This window comes from Medicago sativa, chromosome 7 (assembly GCF_051527215.1).
Source record: "Medicago sativa cultivar Bolivia chromosome 7, Bolivia_mono, whole genome shotgun sequence".
Lineage (NCBI taxonomy): Eukaryota > Viridiplantae > Streptophyta > Magnoliopsida > Fabales > Fabaceae > Medicago > Medicago sativa.
Window position 1 is genome coordinate 92,188,940 of NC_140755.1, and position 19,480 is coordinate 92,208,419.

At 33.4% G+C, this 19,480-nt stretch overlaps 1 protein-coding gene across 1 annotated transcript; it reads left to right on the top strand.

The window, feature by feature from the left end:
* The first annotated feature begins 13,301 nt into the window (after window positions 1-13,301).
* Window positions 13,302-15,475, top strand: LOC146910288 (F-box/FBD/LRR-repeat protein At4g26340-like). Its single transcript, XM_085730675.1, has 3 exons — window positions 13,302-14,063; window positions 14,164-14,313; window positions 14,472-15,475. Exons 1-3 carry the CDS (start codon window positions 13,305-13,307, stop codon window positions 14,751-14,753), a joined length of 1,191 nt encoding a protein of 396 aa, XP_085586801.1. The 5' UTR covers window positions 13,302-13,304; the 3' UTR covers window positions 14,754-15,475.
* Window positions 15,476-19,480: the final 4,005 nt, after the last annotated feature.

The window sequence follows — 19,480 nt, forward strand, 5'->3', positions numbered from 1 at the left end:
TTTCTTTACTTTGATTATATAACATTTTTCTTATAATTTCTTATAGTATTGAACAAGAATTAATGTTGCATTTTCTGATGTTAGATTTTACTTACCTTTTACTTATGATGCATTGGTATTTTTCATAGCATCTTGGTGATATGAGGACCAAGAGAACAAACACAACAAACCTGGATTTAGATTACAAGTTCCTCGAATCCAAACACTTCTTAGATCTTAATCCTCTTGCAGTTCCTTTCATGCCAAGCTTCAAAAGTTGGCATGTCAAAATGCAGCATGCATTGGAAGAGTTTCACAAAAGACTTTTTCATCACACTCGTTGATGGAGATTAGTGATTGAAGGTTGCGATGAATCAAAAGCAACAATAATGGACTAAGGGCTATGGCAAAGGCTTTGACCATAAGTTTTTATGTATTTTTATTTTGAGCTCTTGCAATTATAGAACTCTTGCATATGTAACCTAATGGACGCTACTAAATTAAATCTTGGACTTGTTTATTAAAAATAAAGTAAAAAAAATAAAAAATCATGAAGAACTTTAAAGAAATCCATCAAAAAATTTCTTTGCCCCAAACGTTACGCTTCAAATGCACCAAATATGTGGTTTCTTGGACCAAAGCCTCCTAGTTGATTTAATTAAGCCATTAGGAGTTCAAACTTCAGCTTCGCATATCACAATTATATAAACCGATGGAAATTGGCATTTCAGTAGTGAATATAATTTTTTTTTTTAGAATCAGCAAAATTTTATTCACTAAAAGAAACACAACAAAAACTCGCGAACAACAGGGAGCAATTACACCAGGCACTGATAGACCAGAAACCCATCTGTTATAACAGCAAACAGAAAAAAACCAGCAAACCAGAAAAAACACTACCTACAGCAGCAGACCCAAAAAACCAGCCATCAGTAAAAACAGAAAAAAACTGAGGCTAGCATATACAGAACCGCAAAACAGCAGTAAAGAGCTGACAGCAGACACCGCATACCCCAGCCTCAACCTCCGCAATACCGAAGCAGCTCCATTACCGAACAAGGCACTCTCTTGGGCACCAACTCCATTCATAATACAAACACGCCGGCCCCTTCAACTGACTCAACATCCACCTCCACGACAAAACCTTGATCGCTTCCACTAACTCTTCCACTCCGCAACTTAAATCATTAAATATGCGGTCGTTTCTCACCCTCCAAATACTCCAAACCGGGGCATGCCAAATCAACCGGTAACCATTACGGACCTTCTTATTTGACTCAGCCCCATTCCACACTCCCAATGGACAAATAAATTAGGCGGCGATACAAAATTAAAGTCCAACCACCTGAACAAACCTTGCCACACCTCAGAAGCAAACGCACAGTGGATAAACAAGTGATCTACCGCTTCCAGCAGCCCTTCGCACAAAACACAATCTTGAGAAGCCTCTGGAGGTTACACATGTCTGAACGCCAAATTCACTTTTGAAGGAATTCTATCATGAAGCAGCTTCCAGGAGAACGCAATAACCTTAGACGGTGCCTGGCTTTTCCAAATGGAGGAAAACACCCTACCTTGCTCCTCTGATACAGTTCTCGCCTCTAGCATTAAACCCTCCAACTTCCTATATAAGGACTTCACCGAAAAAGCACCACTCTCTTCCAACTTCCAACACCAAAAATCATCCTCTAGAGACCCTCTAAAGCCTTCCAAATCCGCATACAACTCCCCTAACAGATCGTTCTCCCAAACAAAAAGGGGAGGTCTCCAAGAGAACGTCCAATTGCACACCAGTGCATTAATAGTCCCCAAGTCCCCCACATAAGCCTCCTTTTGATTGGATAAAGAGAGAAGTCTAGGATACTTATATCGAAAAGCAAGATTACCTCTCCAAGCCACCTCCCAAAAACTTGTGTTCGCACCATTCCCCACCTTTTAGCAAGTTCAGAGTTAAACCAATTTGAATTATCCAAAGACACCAAATCCCTCCACCAACCGGACACATACACCCTCCAACACCCCTACACTTGAAGGTCCATATTTCTCCACCAACACATACTTCCAAAGAGCATTCCTATCTTGGATTAGCCTCCATTTCCATTTAGCTAGTAAGCTCAAGTTCACCACTCTAAGATCCCTCACCCCTAGCCCTCCTTCCTCTTTTGGTTTACAAACCAAACTCCACCTCACCCAATTTATCTTTCTCCCCTCGTCCACTCCCCCCCAAAGGAGCTCCCTTTGTATTCTAACTATCCTCCGCCACACCTTCAAAGGCATCTTCATAAACGACAAGTAGAATATCGGAATTGAATTCAAAACCGAATTAAGAAGAACAATCCTACCACCAAGATTAATGTACTTATTTTCCCAATTATTCAAACGACGGGAAAGTAAGTCCAAAAGCGGTTGCCAAGTCACCTCTCTTCCCGGATTTTCCCCTACCGGTAAGCCCAAATACTTAAAAGGAAGACAACTTTCACTACAATTCAAAAAATCACAAGCCATATCCATAAACTCCCTCGCTACATTCACCCCTATCAAACAACTTTTGAGAAAATTCACCTTCAACCCGGATGCCATCTCAAACCCCCTCAACAAAGCTTTCAAGGTCCATAAATTATCCACCGACCCCTTTCCAATACAAAGAGTATCATCGGCATATTGAAGATGGGAAATCACCAACCCATCCTCTCTAAAGCGAAAGCCTTCAAACAAGTTTAACCGGACCACATTACGCATCAACCCACTAAAACCTTCGGCAACCACAAGGAACAAGAAAGGCGCAAGCGGGTCCCCTTGCTTTAGACCCCTTTGAATATTAATCTCATCCGTTGGACTACCATTCACTAGGATAGACATGCTCCCTCCAAACACACAACCCTTCATCCACCGCACCCACTTAGCACCAGGGGCGGACCTGAGCAAGGCAGGGTGTGGCAATAGCCACACCAGCCCAGCCCATACCTTTTTTTTTATATACAAAGTCTGTCTTAAATAATATATAGCTTCTATTTCGTAATATAAACAATTCAACAGCCGTAGCTTGGTGGCGTGGGTTTTGAGTACTAACCTGAATGAACCAGGTTCAACTCTCACTGTCTGCATTTCTGATGAACCAAGTTCATCTGCATTTCTGATGAACCAAGTTCAACTCTCACTTTCTTGTCTGCATTTCTGATGAACCAAGTTCAACTCTCACTTTCTGCATTTTTCTCACTTTCTGGCCTAATTTTTTTCAAGTTCAACTCTCCTCGTTTGCAATTTTCTTAATTTTTTGAGATAATAATATAAACAATATATTTTTTTTTGAACAAGTATAAACAATATAAATTATATATGAATATATATATTAAGATTTTATTTTGCAACTTATGTCATACATTATCTAATCTATAAAATATATATAAAGGGGAGACCCATTTTTGGATTGAGATTTTTTACTCCGAATTTATTTAAATTATTTTATCATTTTTATGATGTCATTTAAATTATAATTAAAAAGTTAAATTCACTAAAATATAAACAACTTTACTACACAAGGCTCAAAATGATTGACGATTTGTTACGATTAATACAAATCTTTTTTTTTGAAGGAACGATTAATACAAATCTTATTATTTGTATAATTTATTTCGTCAAAATTTTAGTCATACTTCTTTCAAAAAAAAAAAATTAGCCCCACTAATAATTTAATCCCAGATCCGCCCCTGCTTAGCACAAAAGCCCACACTATACAACATATATTCCAAAAAACCCCAATCCACCGAATCATATGCCTTTTAGAAGTCAACCTTCCAAAATCAAACACTCCTTCTTAGATTTCTTCGCAAAATCCACCAACTCATTGACTACTAACACTCCATCCACCAAATTCCGCCCTTTAATAAAAGTCGATTGAGAAGACTAAATAATAGTATCCATAACCTTAGCTAGCCTCTTCGCAAGTACCTTAGAAGGTAATTTGTACAAACAACCAAGCAAGGAGATCGGTCTAAAATCCTTAAGTTCTAACGGAGAATTGATTTTGGGGATTAAAGCAACAAAATATGCCAACAAACTCTTCGGAACCACTTCATTTGCATGAAATTGGTCAAACAGCAATAATTGAAGTATGTAATGTAGGTGCTGCCCTGAAGGTATTCCTATTAAGTGCTCAAATGATTCTTCCAATTGCTTCGGTTACGTTTGTGAGTTGTTCACCTTATTTCATAGTAATAATAAGACTATTTTTTTCCCTTAAGGAAGTAATAATAAGACACTTGATTAAGAAAAAATAAGACGCTAACTTGAAATTAAAATAAATAGGATATTTATTTTTTAATGTATTTTTCATAGGTTCGTTCCACATGCTTAATAAGCACCTGATCACATGAAGCTCAAACCTCATTGTATACAAAAAAAAAAAAAAAACTATGTGTAGATCAGGAATTTGATTCCATTCCACTACAACATGGCAATGAGTGATTTTTACATCATCTGCACAGCATAAGGTACAAACTCTTAAACTTTGCCTTCATAACTTCATTGGAGTGGATTAAATCATCGATATTTTTGTACGTGAGTTTTGTCGTTAAATTATTCAAAACTAAAAAACTACTTTTACCGTCTTTATCATTAATTTTGGGGGATAATCTTGGTTTTGAATAGTTTAATGACAAAGCACGCCCACAATCAATGGGTGAAGATCCTCTTCATTTAGAAAATAAATGGAAGTATGCAATTTGGAGAGAGATAGACACATAAAATAGGTAGTGGGTCCTACCATAAAGTGGGGCCCACTATGATTAATTACTTTTGACTTTTTTATGTGTCTTTATCTTTCCAAATGGTAGAAATGGAGAGGATAATAAATGGAGAGGATCTTCACCCTCTTAAAAGGGTCTCAAAAGTAATTAAAGACACATAAATATTGACAAAAAGGTTATCTTAAAGAAACACTTGTAACTATTCAAGTAATCTAAAAACATCCACCATCGTAAAGTGTTTAAATGACCCCTTAGACCTATGCGTGCACATCCCTTAATTTTTTTTTAGGTTTAATTATATTTTTGGTCCTCGCATTTTGACCAGCTCATGAAAATGATCCTGTCTCTTTCAAATTGAACAAAACTGTCCCTAAACTATATGTTTTTTGCAGTTTTAGTCCTACCTCCTATTTTCAACTCCAAAAACGCAGAGAAATGACAGTTTTAGACCTACCCCCTATGCTCAACCATGAAATAAACAAGAAATAAAGCATGTGGGTACAAGAAATCCACTTTATTCATCACACTAACAAAAAACCCTAATTTCTAAGATATGTTTCAAATTAAGGTTTTTTTTTGGTTAGTGTGCTGAATAGAGTAGATTCCTTGTATCCACATGCTTTATTCCTTATTTATTTCATGGTTGAGCATTTGGGGTAGGTCTAAAACTGCCATTTCTCTGCGTTTTTGGAGATGAAAATAGGAGGTAGGACTAAAACTGCAAAAAACATGATAGTTTAGGACAATTTTGTTCGATTTGAAAAAGGCAGGACCATTTTCGTGAACTTGTCAAAATGCAAGGACCAAAAGTGTAGTTAAACCTTTTTTTAATAAACATACCTAATAATGAATCGCTAACTGGGGTCCCATTGATATGAAATTTTACATAATTATATTTCAAAAAGAAATTTATTTATTAATTAATAAACCATCTCAAGGGTATGAATTGTGGGATGGTGGGGCCACCACATACATGTTCGTATTTTCATTTTCATTTTCATTGTGGGACGAGAATGAAAAGATATATTTTTTTGAACAAATCAAAATGAGATTTCATAATAACCACAATGATACATCCTGCATAAGGCGTGTAAAAGGAGAACCACCGACAAATATTTACAAAGTCACATAATCCTTAAAGAAAGAGCACCAACAAAAACATAAAAAATTACAGCAAAACCAAATTACCATTCAGTATAGCGGATGTTTCCACCATTCAGTATAGTTGTAACAAAAGGATGCCTGCTTTGATTTTAGCCAGAGGAACGAATTTAGTTTAACTTTTTCGATAAGAGTAACAGAAGTAGAGGCCGTATTTTAAAATATACGGTTGTTCCTTTCCTTCCAAATTACCCAAATAGTAGCAAACCAAATTACCCTCAGAAATAAATGGGAAGCTCGAGGCATGTCTGCCATCAAAGTAAACTGCATAAAATGCTGTCGAAGATCAACAGAAGTAACAGAGGAGATACCTAACCAGTTCCAAACTTTGGACCAAAGCTCACTGTAAGTGTAGCAACTAAGAAACAAATGTGATGCCGCTTCGTTACCGTCACACCCAGCTGCTCCACACACGATATCATTAGCATTAAGAACATCCCACCGCACTAAATAGTCTTTCGTCGACAGTCTATTGCGAAGGAGTCGCCAAACCAAGAGAGACACCTTTGAAGGGATATGTCTGTGCCATACGCCATCCACGAAAGTCCTATCCACCATGTCACTTGAATGTGTGATAAACCGATAGGATTCCCGCACCGAATAACCATGCATAGGATCTAACAACCATCTCCAAGTGTCGCTGACATCATCCACAAAAGGAAAATATTTGATACAGTGAAAATACTAATTCATTTGCTTATACATCTTCTCCAATCTTCAAACGAGAGATAAATAGTTTATCTTTCTAACTACAACGTTTATTTTTATATAAAAAAACTACAACCGTTATTGCTTATTAGTTTTGAAAATTATGAAATGATTAAGGATATTTTAATTAGAAAAACAAAAGGGAATAAGATATCGTATGTTTGTTCTCAAAGCTAAGATGATTTTATGTTGTTTAAATATGAGAATTAGTCTTCGTAGGACTATTCTCCACCCTTTATTTAATCTTGTTACTTTTGTCATAATCTATGACAATGATAAAAAGATTAAGAGAAATGATATTTGTACAACCATTTTCTAACAACTTTTGTGACGACTTTCTTTTTCATATTCACATTATATTTTTACTTTCTCTCTCTATTGCTTTGGTTTTCGTGCCAATACATAATTCTTTTTGTAAAAATATGGTTGTTCATGTGGTAGTCAATCAAATTGATATTCAAATAACATTGCACAAAGATTAATGATATCCATAATGTGGGTTTTGAAGTTTCAACAACACGGTAATCAACGACTTCGTTAAAACTTATATCGTTAAACCAAATTTCTTTTCAACATTTCAATCCTTGATGTTGTAATTTGTAACTGATTCCCTAAATAATCGAATGATAAAAGAAATATTTGATTGCAAAAATGAGGATAATTGGTCCTAGATATGAAGACTTGAAGCTTATGAGAAAATTGAATTTCTCATTTGGCATGTTAACCTCAGTGCAACCCACTTCTTTAATTATTCACTTACCTTCCAATCTCATTTACAATAACCATTTACTTACCTTTCAATCTCGACATCCCCATAATTATTTTACCACCGTTTGGTCCCATTTTTTATATTGTGCGAAGAACATATGGTTTCTTTATAGCCTCTTCAAAAAACACATGGTTTCTTTACACCAACACTTTTGGATTCACTTACACCTTGCGAGTTGCGACTACCACTTAAAATAATGAACATGTCATATGGTTGGGAGAATTAAAAAAATTGGGGCGAAATGATGTTATTATTTTTCTACAATTCAAGTTATAAGCTTCAAATTGGGCAACAATGGGGTGAGGAATTTCAATTTGGCAAAAAAAAAAATTAATGAAGCAGTGACAGGGGAGATGATATGCCAATCTTTTAACTCGTTCATAATCATTTTATGTCAAGTCACACACTTAACCGACACATTAACTTTTTTTTAGGGGAATTAGTCACTTTAGTCCCTGAATGGGGAACGATTCGTCAATTTAGTCCCTGAATGCAGATAATATGCAAAACAGTCCCTGCATGGTCAATTTCAGGGACTAAAGTGACTAACGAAGTCTACATTCAGGGACTAAATTGACTAACGGAGTCTGCATTCAGGGACTAAATTGACTAACAAAGTCTACATTCAGGGACTATTTTGCAATTTATCTGCATTCAGGGACTAAATTGACGAATCGTTCCCCATTCAGGGACTAAAGTGACTAATTCCCCCTTTTTTTTACGAAGACTAACGGGAAGGGCAACAATGTAAACATTTATAAACTTTAAAACAAACTTGAAACACAAGAAACTTGAAAATTGATCCAATACGCAAGTGGCCTACCCTATACAAGGTGTGCTAAAGTAGGGCATAAAGAGTTAATACAAAAGTCCCAAAATAAAATAAAAAGGGAAATGTTAACTTGTGCCTTCAAAGCACAAGTTAATGAGTCAAATATAGAAACTTTTTATTAGAATTCGTGTTTTGCATTTAATATGTTGACTTTTATTTAGTTGAATACACAAATATTAATAAAATATTTCTATTTTAGAATTGTTTAACATGTGTCCTTAGGGCACAACCCAAATAAAAAACACACAACAAACAAACAAACCAACATAAAGAATTACAAAGTGATACAAACAATCATTTATTGGATCAGTTAAGAGGGACAAACAATAATTTTTAACTTAGAGTGTAACAAATATCCACAATAATTCATCAACGTATTGAAATTTTAAATTAATCTTTGATTGTTTACTATGTTAATTAAAATAGTATCTGAAGTTAAAATGTTCCGTTAATATTTGTCATATCAGTCTCTCAATATACTTAGTTACTTTCACATTCGTCCTTATAAGTGTTTCTTTAGCGTCATATCAATCTTTATACAAAAACTATTACTATGAGTATTGTGTTACTCGCTATACAATCGAGAACAAAAATGACTATTTACGCGTTTAAATTAAATTTGAACATCTCTACTATTTATTGGATAACATATATATGAACAATTTTCGAAAATAAACGAGAACTTTTTTTTTTTTAACGAAATAAACGAGAACATTTTCTTATGGGATACTAGTCATTTTGATCATTGAATGTGTAATGAATAGTCACAATAGTTATTGAATGTATTGACATTTTAAAATAGTTTCTCATTGCATATTTTATTAATCAAAATAGTCTCTCACATTAAAAAATTTCGTTAAACTCTCATATCAGTCTCTCGATTATACTTACTTACTGTCATATTCATCCTTATAAATAATTACTTTTTTCATACTTGTCCCTTTAAAAAAAGAATTACTGTCAATAACAAGGGACTATTTTGACTAACAGAATGTCTAATTAGAGACTATTTTAAAATTTCGATATGATAAGATACTATTTTAGTCCTTAAATGTATAATGATTTGTCACCATAGTTCTTGAATGTAATATCAAAATAGTTTCTCTCATTAAAATTTTATGTTAATACTATCATTTTAGTCGCTCAATTTACTTACTTACAATCATATTAATCTTTATAAATAAGTATTCCTTGTCATATCAGTGTACAAAAAAAAATTTAATGTAACATTAAAGGGCTTGTTTGTTTTAAAGGAAAGAAAGCGAAGAGGAGAGAAAGTTGAGGGAAAGAAACACTTTCCATTGTTTGGAACTCTTTAGAAAGGTAAGGGAAAGAAAGATTTCAGTAGTTTGTTTCAGCTAATCTTGTGGGTTTGTTTCCTTTTGAACTTATCCGATTAGTTTGTTACTTGAGCTGATCTGTGAGTTGCTTAATTTTTAAGTTTACTTAATTCTTAATTTTCTCCAAATTAGTTACAAACTCTCCCTATAAAAGGAGAGCTCACCTAGTTCAAAAATCACACCAAAGAGTTTCATTGAGTTGTCGGGAACTCTATCTCTCTTCTCCCTTTCTTGACTTGTGTTGACGAGTCTTTCTTCTCTTCATCTCCTTTTTTTGTTCCTTCGGAATTAAGAGTGTTCTTAAGACCATAGTCCCTTTTCGGTTTAAATGTCCCTTCGGAATTAAGAATGGTCTTAAAACCATATTCCCTTCAATAATATATATCCCTTCGGAATAAATAGTACTTTTAAGATCATAGTCCCTATTTGGAATAACAATGTCCCGTCGGAATTAAGAATGATCTTAACGGTATATAAAAATTATTTCAATATTTTTCTATTTGAGGAGAAATGGTGGTATCACCATATTTGAGTGGTCGTAGTGCCATATTGATACTTTGGAGAAATTAAAGTTAAAATGGTGTTAACACCATACTTGAGTGGTCTCAGCACCATAACAGAGTGGTAACAATACCATATTAAAGTGGTTTCAGTATTAAAGAGTGGTCTTAGTACCATATTTGAAGGTGTAAATCTCGAACGGTTTTCTACAGTGCAGTAGTTAACCGCACAGTTGTATCTGGACTTGTTTTATCCTGGAGGCGGCGTGGTTGATAGTCTGCCTTGCACAATTTTGGGTAGTGCCACGAAACGTCTTAAAGAGAGCGACCTGGTCGTGACTCAACCTAGTAACAACTTCAGTAGATAATAGAATTTGAAAATCCAAATACAACAGTTTGGAAATCCAAAAACAACAAGCTCTAAATTCACAAAGATGATTATCCATTACTCAATCAACCACATATGCTAAATAGGTTGTTTAAAAAAAAGGGAGTAATTTTTTTTTTAAATAGGTTGCTAATTAAATAGGTTGACGATTATCCAACTAGTTCAATTCGTTATAAGCTAAGTTTTGACATTACCAAGCAATTTCTTAGAAACTCAAACAAACTCAAACATAATGTTAGGTAGTATTTACATCACGATAATTACTAGATGTGTAACGTTAATTACCCACGTGTCTGTTTTTTCGCTTTTTTATTGCGCTAACGCATGTATATTATCAACAATATTTTATTGAAATTTGCGTGTAAATTACAAACAATATTTTATAATTTTTTTCAATATTAATTAAAATTATAAGTATTGATATTTACGACTTTCAAATGTAACAAACTCAACAAACCATATTTATCTTTTCATATTGACAACAATAATATAACAAAATAACATTATTATAGGAAAAATATGTTTAAGGATATAATTGGAATAAAAAAAGGCTTAATTACACTTTTGGCCCCCTAAGTTTCTCAAAGTTGTGATTTTGGCCCACTAAAAAAAATAACTCTTTTCTGGTCCCTTAAGTTTACTTTCTGTTGCAATTTTGGCCCCCCACGCCAATTAGAGCTGTCAAAACGGGCCGGGACTTACGGGCCGGCCCGAAAGCTCGAATTAAATGCAGGGCCTGGGCCGAAAATTTGGAGCCCGAATCGATTCAGGGCTTTTTGGCCCGGCTCGAAAAAGCCCGGAGCCCGGTAGGGCAGCGGGCGGCCCGCAAGCCCGCCAAAAAATACAATTTTTTTTTTGGTCTTTGTGTGTATATGAAATTCACTTCTTAGTTCTCACACAGGCGCCAGACAATACCATATTCGCAAGCTCACTCACGTCTCAGAATTAATATAAAATAATATCCAGTCAATTGAGAACCCTTTTTTTTTTCGTATTAATGTTAGTTTTTTTTTTGGTGACATTAGATGTGCAAAAGTGCAACACTTATAAACTTCAACTGTTCAACATCACACCCATGTTAATTACATCCAAGTGATTGCCTCGATATTTCATTTTCAACTTATTTTAATAAAATTATTTTTTGATTTTTGAAAGGAAAAAAAAAAAAGATACGGGCCAGGACCGGCCCGTTAGCCCGGGAGCCCGTGCAGAGCCGGGCTCGGGCCCCAATTTTCCAGCCCATATTCGAACCGGGCTTTTTAGACCGGCCTTAAAAAGCCCGTTGCCCGACCGGGCCGGGCCTAAACGGGCCGGGCCGCCCGTTTTGACAGCTCTAACGCCAATTTTGACCCAGTCAACAGACACGTGTGTAAATTTTTTATTTTATTTTATTTTTATTTTTTTAATTTATAAAAAATAAAAAAATATTTTGTAATTAAAAAAATGTTTTTTTATTACAAAAATAAAAATGTTTTTTAATTACAAAAAAATTTGAAAAAATTTCTGAAAATATTAAAAAATTATGGAAAATTGAAAAATTAATAAAAATATTATAAATTCTGGAAAATTGAAAAATTAATAAAAAATTGAAAAAAAATATAAAAAAATTCTGGAAAATTGAAAAATTAATAAAAAATGATTAAAAAAATAAAATAATCTAAAATATTCTGAAAAATAAAATTTCGAAATTCTGGAAAAATGAAATTTTTGAAATTTTAATGAAAATATTTAATTAAAATTTTCGTAATTTTAATTAAAATTCTGGAAAAATTCTAATTAAAATTTTATTGAAAAATAAAAATTCTGAAAAAATTCAGGAAAATATTTAAAAAAAATTTGAAATTTTCGAAAAAATTAAAAAGATTAATCATTTTTAAAAAAAATGAAATTTTTGAAATTTTCATTAGTATTTTTCGAAATTTTCATTAGTATATATGTCGAGCTTAGGTTTTTTCAGTGTATTTTTTGAAATTTTCAATAGTATTTTTTCCGGGAAAATTTTCATTAGTATTTTTTCCGGGAAATTTTCATTATGTGTATTCCGGTTTACAAAAAATTATGTGTATTCCGGTTTGTAAATACACAAAAAATTATGTGTATTCCGGTTTATAAATACACAAAAATTCCCGGAAAAAATACTAATGAAAATTTTGAAAATTTTTAAATATTTTCCGTATTTTCCAGAATTTTCAATTTTCCAGAATTCTGTTTTTTTAAGAATTCCGTTTTCAAATTTTCCAGATATTTTCGAAATTTTTTTAATTTTTCCAGTTTTAATTTTTTTTAATACTAATGAATTTTCAATTTTTCATTTTTTTAATCATTTTTGTATTTTTATTAATTTTTCCTGAATTTTTAAATTTTTTCCGTATTTTTTCAGATTTTTTTAAAATTTTCCAGAATTTTTAAATTTTTTCCGTATTTTTTCAATTATTTTTCATTTTTATTAATTTTTCAATTTTCCAGAATTTTTTAAAATTTTTTTTCAACTTTTTTATTAATTTTTCATTTTTCCAGAATTTTTATTTATTTTTAAATTACAAAATAAAAAAAATATTAAAAAATACAAAAATGCATCCACGTCAGCGTTGACTGGGTCAAAATTGGGCTAGGGGGCCAAAATTGCAACAGAAAGTAAACTTAGGGGGCTTGGAAAGAGTTATTTTTTTTAGGGGACCAAAATCACAACTTTGAAAAATTAGAGGGCCAAAAGTGTAATTAAGCCTAAAAAAAAATCCAAATTTTGATATAAATTTAGTGAGAAATTATTATTGAACAAAATTTACTAGATTATAGCTCAAAATAAATTTTAGGTTTAGATATAAATAATAGACGTATTGAGCATTCATATGATGCATCGTTTCTCTAAATCCTTGACAAAGATGTCGTCTTCCTCACATAAAAAGAGAAGGTTGAGGAAATCTTCCCGGCGGTCAATTCCCACGATAGATAGGATTAGCGACTTGCCGGATTCAATTCTGTGTCACATACTCTATTTTCTTCCAACCAAACTTGCTGCAACCACAAGTGTCCTTTCAAAGAGATGGAAACGGTTGTGGCTCTCGGTTTTAGCTTTCGACTTTGACCCTAGCGGCTTCAAAACTTCTGATCTCTTTCTCCGTGTAGTTTACTCAACGATATATCGACGAGACATCAAACTACCAATCCATTCGTTTCACTTCAAGTCTCGTAGTTGTCTCATCCAAAAGGATGTCAATCAATTTGTGTACCATGTACTGCAACGTGGAATACAAAACTTGTACCTCAATCTGTGTAAGAGTTGTCGCTATTTAATTAAATTACCTGCTACTATTTTTAGTTGTAGAACACTAAAGGTTCTTAAGTTGAGAAACTTAACGGTGGGAGATATTTCTCAAGTGGATTTATATTTACCTAGTCTTCAAACTCTCCATTTGCACAAGGTTGATTTTGGATCTCATGAACATCTAATAAAGCTTTTATTAAGCTGTCCTATTCTAGAGGATTTGGAAACAACTAAACGTTGCTTTACGTTCGGTATGAGTAACCGTTTTTTGGTGGACTTTATAACCTTACCTAATATAATCAAGGCAAGGATTAATGAATTCATTATTCCACTTAGTATGGTTTGTAAAGCAGAGAACTTACGTGTCGAAAAAGTGGTATGTATATCGTGGTGCTAACTCCTAAATAAACAACCTTTAATAAAATTGTGATTTCGCACTATACATATTTTAATTGTGTCTTGTGTGACTCATGCAGTGTATGTTGACATGTTGTATGGAACTTCCCATGTTTCAGAGTCTGACTCACCTGGAGCTTAGCTTATATTCTCAAGTTTTGTATCCGAGGTGGGAGTGGTTGTTGGGAATGCTCATACATTCTCCCAGACTACAAAATCTTACCATCCAGGTTTTGTAGATACTATTTAGAATTTTTTTTTCTTCTTAACTCTTTTTTTTGGGTGAATCTTTTCTTTACTTTTTTTTTTGGTGCATTTTTCCTTATATTAAAACTCTAATTCTATGTATTTTAATTTGAAAAAGAAAAAAAATGTGAATTGTTGGCAGGATAATAAGGCTATAGAAAAGGCAATTGATGAATGTTGGAAGGATCCACCAATAGTTCCGGAATGTCTTTCATCACAGCTCAAAACATGTCACATTAGAGTTTACAAAGGCACAAAATATGATCTTAAATTTGCAAAATATATTATGGAGAACTCGAAAGTACTAGAAACTATGACAATTAATAGTATACGTTCCCTAGATATGAATGTGAAGTACCAATTGTTAATGAAACTATCTTCATATACAAGAGGCTCTACGACATGTAAACTTTTATTTGATTGATCACGGCTTGGCCGTATCAGTTCTATCACGGCATAGAGATTTTTCAAATTTATACTGTCTTTCAAGTAACTAGTTGTTTCTACATCCTCTTAACACTATTTTGTTATTGGCCTTTTGTTTTTAATTTGAAATTAGGAGTTATATCAATGTATATCATTTTCCATCAGTTGTTTTACATTATTAAAGTGTGTGATATACGAATTTGTGTTTTGTAAGTTTGCCACTGGTATATTTTATCAAGCATGTAGTTCAATGCTAGAAAAGAAACTTTTCTTTTTTAAGCTCTTTTCACAAAATTATGACTCTGCACATGATATCCCATCTACTAGATAGTAATGGAATGTCTTCATGACACTATAAACTAATAGATGAGGAAACAATAGTGAAATGCAGTTTGTAGAGTGAGATAAGTGTTGAGTGCAGGCTAACTAGGTGTTTACCTTAATTCTTACCTATGAGTAGGAGCTTAGCTTCTTGGAGTTGGAGGAGGCCATAGAATCTGTCTGGATAAAAGATTTGAGTGGAATGGCTGTGAGATTAAAGGGATATTCATAAATCATGAAGCAATAAGCAAGGTTAATAGAAGAGCTTTTCATTGGTGAGATTAAATGAATTAGAATGTACGTTTGTTGGCAATAGAAGACTCCTTAAGTTTGTTAGCCGACGTGCCAGAATGATTTATAGTTTTTATTTTATGTTTTTGATTGGAGATTATTGCAAGAAAGATTAGGAATACGGTCTTGAATTGGTAAAGAGTTATAGACATGCATATGGCCACTGCAGTTTTCATATGCAGATTAAAAGTTGAACTTTGATGGGCATTAAATAAAAAAAGAATTTGGTGGTATCCTTAATATATATGTCGCGTCATTTTTGGGAGGTCAAGCCATTTTATTAGCATTTGACTCACTATTTTTTTTTCACGACTGAACTTTTAATTTTTTCAAAAGAAAGTGGAAAAAGGTTCAAACACCACGTTTTTAAAGATTAAGGGTTCGGGGGTTGGTTATTAGCACCCTTTATGTCGTAGTACTCTAAGAGAACCTCTTGATGTTATTTAACTTTTGTGCTTAAACTTGCTTGCTCTTTAAAAGAAGGAATTAAAGTGATAAAAGAAAAGGAACATTTTTAATTATATTTTTTATTGATTTGGAAGGACGAGTGTCCTTTGCCTACGTACCCGTGAATGATCAAAACCTCGTAGTTCGGGGTAGAAATTGATGTTTGATTGTTTTTTTGTATTTTTTATGGGTTTTAAAAAAAGGTTTTAAAAATAAAAAGCCAAGTGGCAAATGAGAATTGGTTTGTATTTTTTTATATTGAAAGAAAGTAGACTCAAAGTAGAATTAAAATTGATTTGAAATTTGATTAAGAAAGAAAATAAAAAAAATGATCACTTGATTTTAGATCAAGGTTTGTTATGAAAATATTTTTTGTGATTTTGATTATTTGCATGTTTTTGTTATTTTTGATAAATGTATGAAAATTAAACTTAACGAAGCAATAAAAATAAAAGCGTGTGGATTTCTGTAGCGACGTTGAATCACCACATAATCCCTGACCTAATTATTTTGCATTTTTGGGTATATAAAGCGGTAAAGAAAATAAAAGACACACCCACACACACGCTTTTTTCTCATTTATATTTGTACAATTGACCATAAATACATTCTATATCTTATGCAATAAAAATAAATGACGAAAAAAATAAATATGCATGAATAACCAATAAAGATGCAGAATAATAAACATATACTAATAAAAATGCATGAGAAATAAAAATAAAATGCTTAAAGAAAATAAAAAATGCATGAAAGAAATGAAAATGAGATGCAGGGGGTGTAAACATGAAATAAGGGGGGTTCAGGAATTAAAAAAAACAGAGAAATGAAATGGGCCAAAGCGCAAGGCCCAGTTGAGAATTGGGCTTTAAAGCAGACCGGTTTGGGGGGACCAGTTCGGTTCGGGGAGAACCGGACCGGTTTTCTGCTATATATACGGTAACCAGACCGATTTTCTGCTATATATACGGTATGCCGGTTTTTTCTCATTTTTTCTTTCCCTCTCTCTCTACCTTAGAGAGAGAAGCTCTCTTCTCTCTCCTTCTTACGTCTTCTTCTCCGGCGAGAAAAGTGGCGGCCGGAATGAATTCTGTCGCGGTGGCCGGCGAGTTTTCACGGCGGCGCCACCGCGCCGGAGTTAAAAACTCCTCTTTTTTTTTGGTTCTTTCTACTCCTTTTCACTCACTCTTTCTGATTTTAAACTCAAATTCTTTTAAAACCAAATGGTTCGACCTAGATCTAAAAGGAAAGAAATACTACCTTTTGTAAATTTTTCTTGGTCCGGTTTTGGTTCGGCTATGGTGTTCCGGCTTGCGAGGTGAATCAGTTTTGATTGCTATTGGTTTTTTTTGGTGTATATTGTCTGTATGTGTGTGTGATTAGACTGTGTCGAATGTCTGAGATGAGGATTTGAATGGCTATAGGCTACGGTTTTGTGAGGTTTGCGATGGCTTGAGTGTTGGTTCGTTGATGGAATGGTTCGGATTGGATATGCGTATGCGTTGATGTGGTTTGGAATGGATTCTGGTGACTTGGTGTAACTGTAATGCTGTTTGTGTGATATTGTTCGTCTGGAATTTTGTGTTTTTAATTGCAGGTTTGTTGTGTGAAATTCGGCTTGTTTGTGTTGTTTTTGGCTGGAAAAAATTCTCTCCTTTTGCTATGCGTCTGGCTTGATCTTATAGTGAGGGATTGAGACATGTAGTCTGTTAAAGCAGTAACAGAGACTGCCTTGGCTTGGGTAGAAGGGGACATGACAGGCTGTTGTGAGTTGGCCTGGATATTTTCGGACTAAATTCTGGATTTTTATGGATATAAAAATAAACAAATAATAATAATACTAAATAAATAAAAAAAAATAGAAGGACTAAAATAAAAATAAAAATGAGATAAAAAATAAAATTTAAAAATTAATTTAAAATTAATTAACTAAAAGAAATTTAAATAAAAGATAAAAACTAAAAGTAAAAAAAATAAAAATTGAGAGAAGAGGGCCCGACTCGGAACCAAATATGAGGTATTTTAAAATACCTCCTTCCCGAATTTTTTACTGAAAAGGCTGAGATCGGTCGGGGTTAAAGGACGCGTGTTAGTGATATTTCAGGTCAAAAATTGGCGTATCACAATATGTGATGGAATTAGGTGGGGTGCTGGTTTTTTATGGAACAATGAGATGTTTATATGTCTAAGTTGTGGATTATATAGATCAGGATTTCCTTGAGCCTACTCATGTACCTATTTGTTTTGAGAAAATTACTTTTTTGACAAAGAATACTTCCTATTGACACATGGAAATGACCTTTTTGCCCCCAGCGGCTGTTAACTACCGTTGGAAGATCTGCCGGCAGTTAACTACCGCTGGCTCCTCCAGAGGTAGTTAACTACCTCTGGCTTTGCTGCTTTTTATTGTGATTTTACGCGTTTCGGTCGAAAAATCAAAATAAATCGAAACTTATTCAGAATTTCACAAAACTTTACAGGCCCTCTATATATATTTTTTTAGAGTTGTCCGCAAAAAACCAGATCAAAATTCAATTTCTAGGTCGACGTTTTGATGTTTTGGTTTCTTGAGTTATTGGCGCATTAAAAATTAATATTTAATCCATCCGTTGTCGAAAAATTCTAATTTTTTGTGAGAAATGTTTTTTTTTTATGTTCTTAATATGTGTACAAAAAATAATGAAAAAATTCAACCTCTATATAACTTTTTTGGACGCGCAGTTGGAAAAATATTGCAACTTTAAGCGTTTCAGTAAAAAAATTCAAAATAAACTAAGGATTATTCGAAATACTAAGAAAATTTGCAGATCCTCTATATGTATTTTTATAGAGGTGTATGCAAAAAAAACAGCTCAAAATTCAATTTTTAGGTTGATGTTTTCGTGTCTTAAATTTTAGGCGCGTTAAAAATTCATATTTAATCCGTCCCTTGTATAAAAATTCAAATTTTTTGTGGGAGATGTTATTTTTTTGTTCTAAACATGAGTGCAAAAAAGCGTGAAAAAGTTCAACCTCTAGGACCGGACTCGCACTTGAAAAAAATCGCGATTTTGCATGGTTCGGTCGAAAAATCAAAATAAATCGAGAATTAGTCGAAATTCTACGAAACTTTATAGACACCTCTATAAAAATAAATAGAGATGATGTACAAAGTTTTGTAACATTTCGAATAAGTGTCGATTTTTTTTATTTTTTCAATTGCGATTTTGCGCGTTTCGGTCGAAAAAATAAAAAAAATCGAGACTTATTCAGAATTTTACGAAACTTTGCACATCATCTATATGTATTTTTATAGTGGTGTCTTTAAAGTTTCGTAGAATTTTGAATAAGTTTCGATTTATTTTGATTTTTCGACTGAAACGCGTAAAATCACAATAAAAAGCAGCAAAGTCAGAGGTAGTTAACTACCTCTAGAGGAGCCATCGGTAGTTAACTACCTCTGGAGGAGCCAGCGGCAGTTAACTGCCGGCGGATCTTCCAGCGGTAGCTAACAACCGCTGGGGGCAAAAAGGTCATTTTCATGTGTCAATAGGAAGTATTCTTTGTCAAAAAAGCAATTTTCTTGTTTTGAAATAACAAAAGAAAAGGTTCTACTAAATAATATCTGAATCTCACAATTTAGAATCAATGAAAAAGAGTGTATTAAAAGCATGTGTTAGAGAGTGT

Coding starts and splice junctions, on each gene's coding strand:
- LOC146910288 (XM_085730675.1), top strand. CDS start 13,305: ATGTCGTCTTCCTCACATAAAAAGAGAAGGTTGAGGAAATCTTCCCGG. Junction 14,064..14,163: donor ACTTACGTGTCGAAAAAGTG/GTATGTATATCG, acceptor TGACTCATGCAG/TGTATGTTGACATGTTGTAT. Junction 14,314..14,471: donor TACAAAATCTTACCATCCAG/GTTTTGTAGATA, acceptor AATTGTTGGCAG/GATAATAAGGCTATAGAAAA.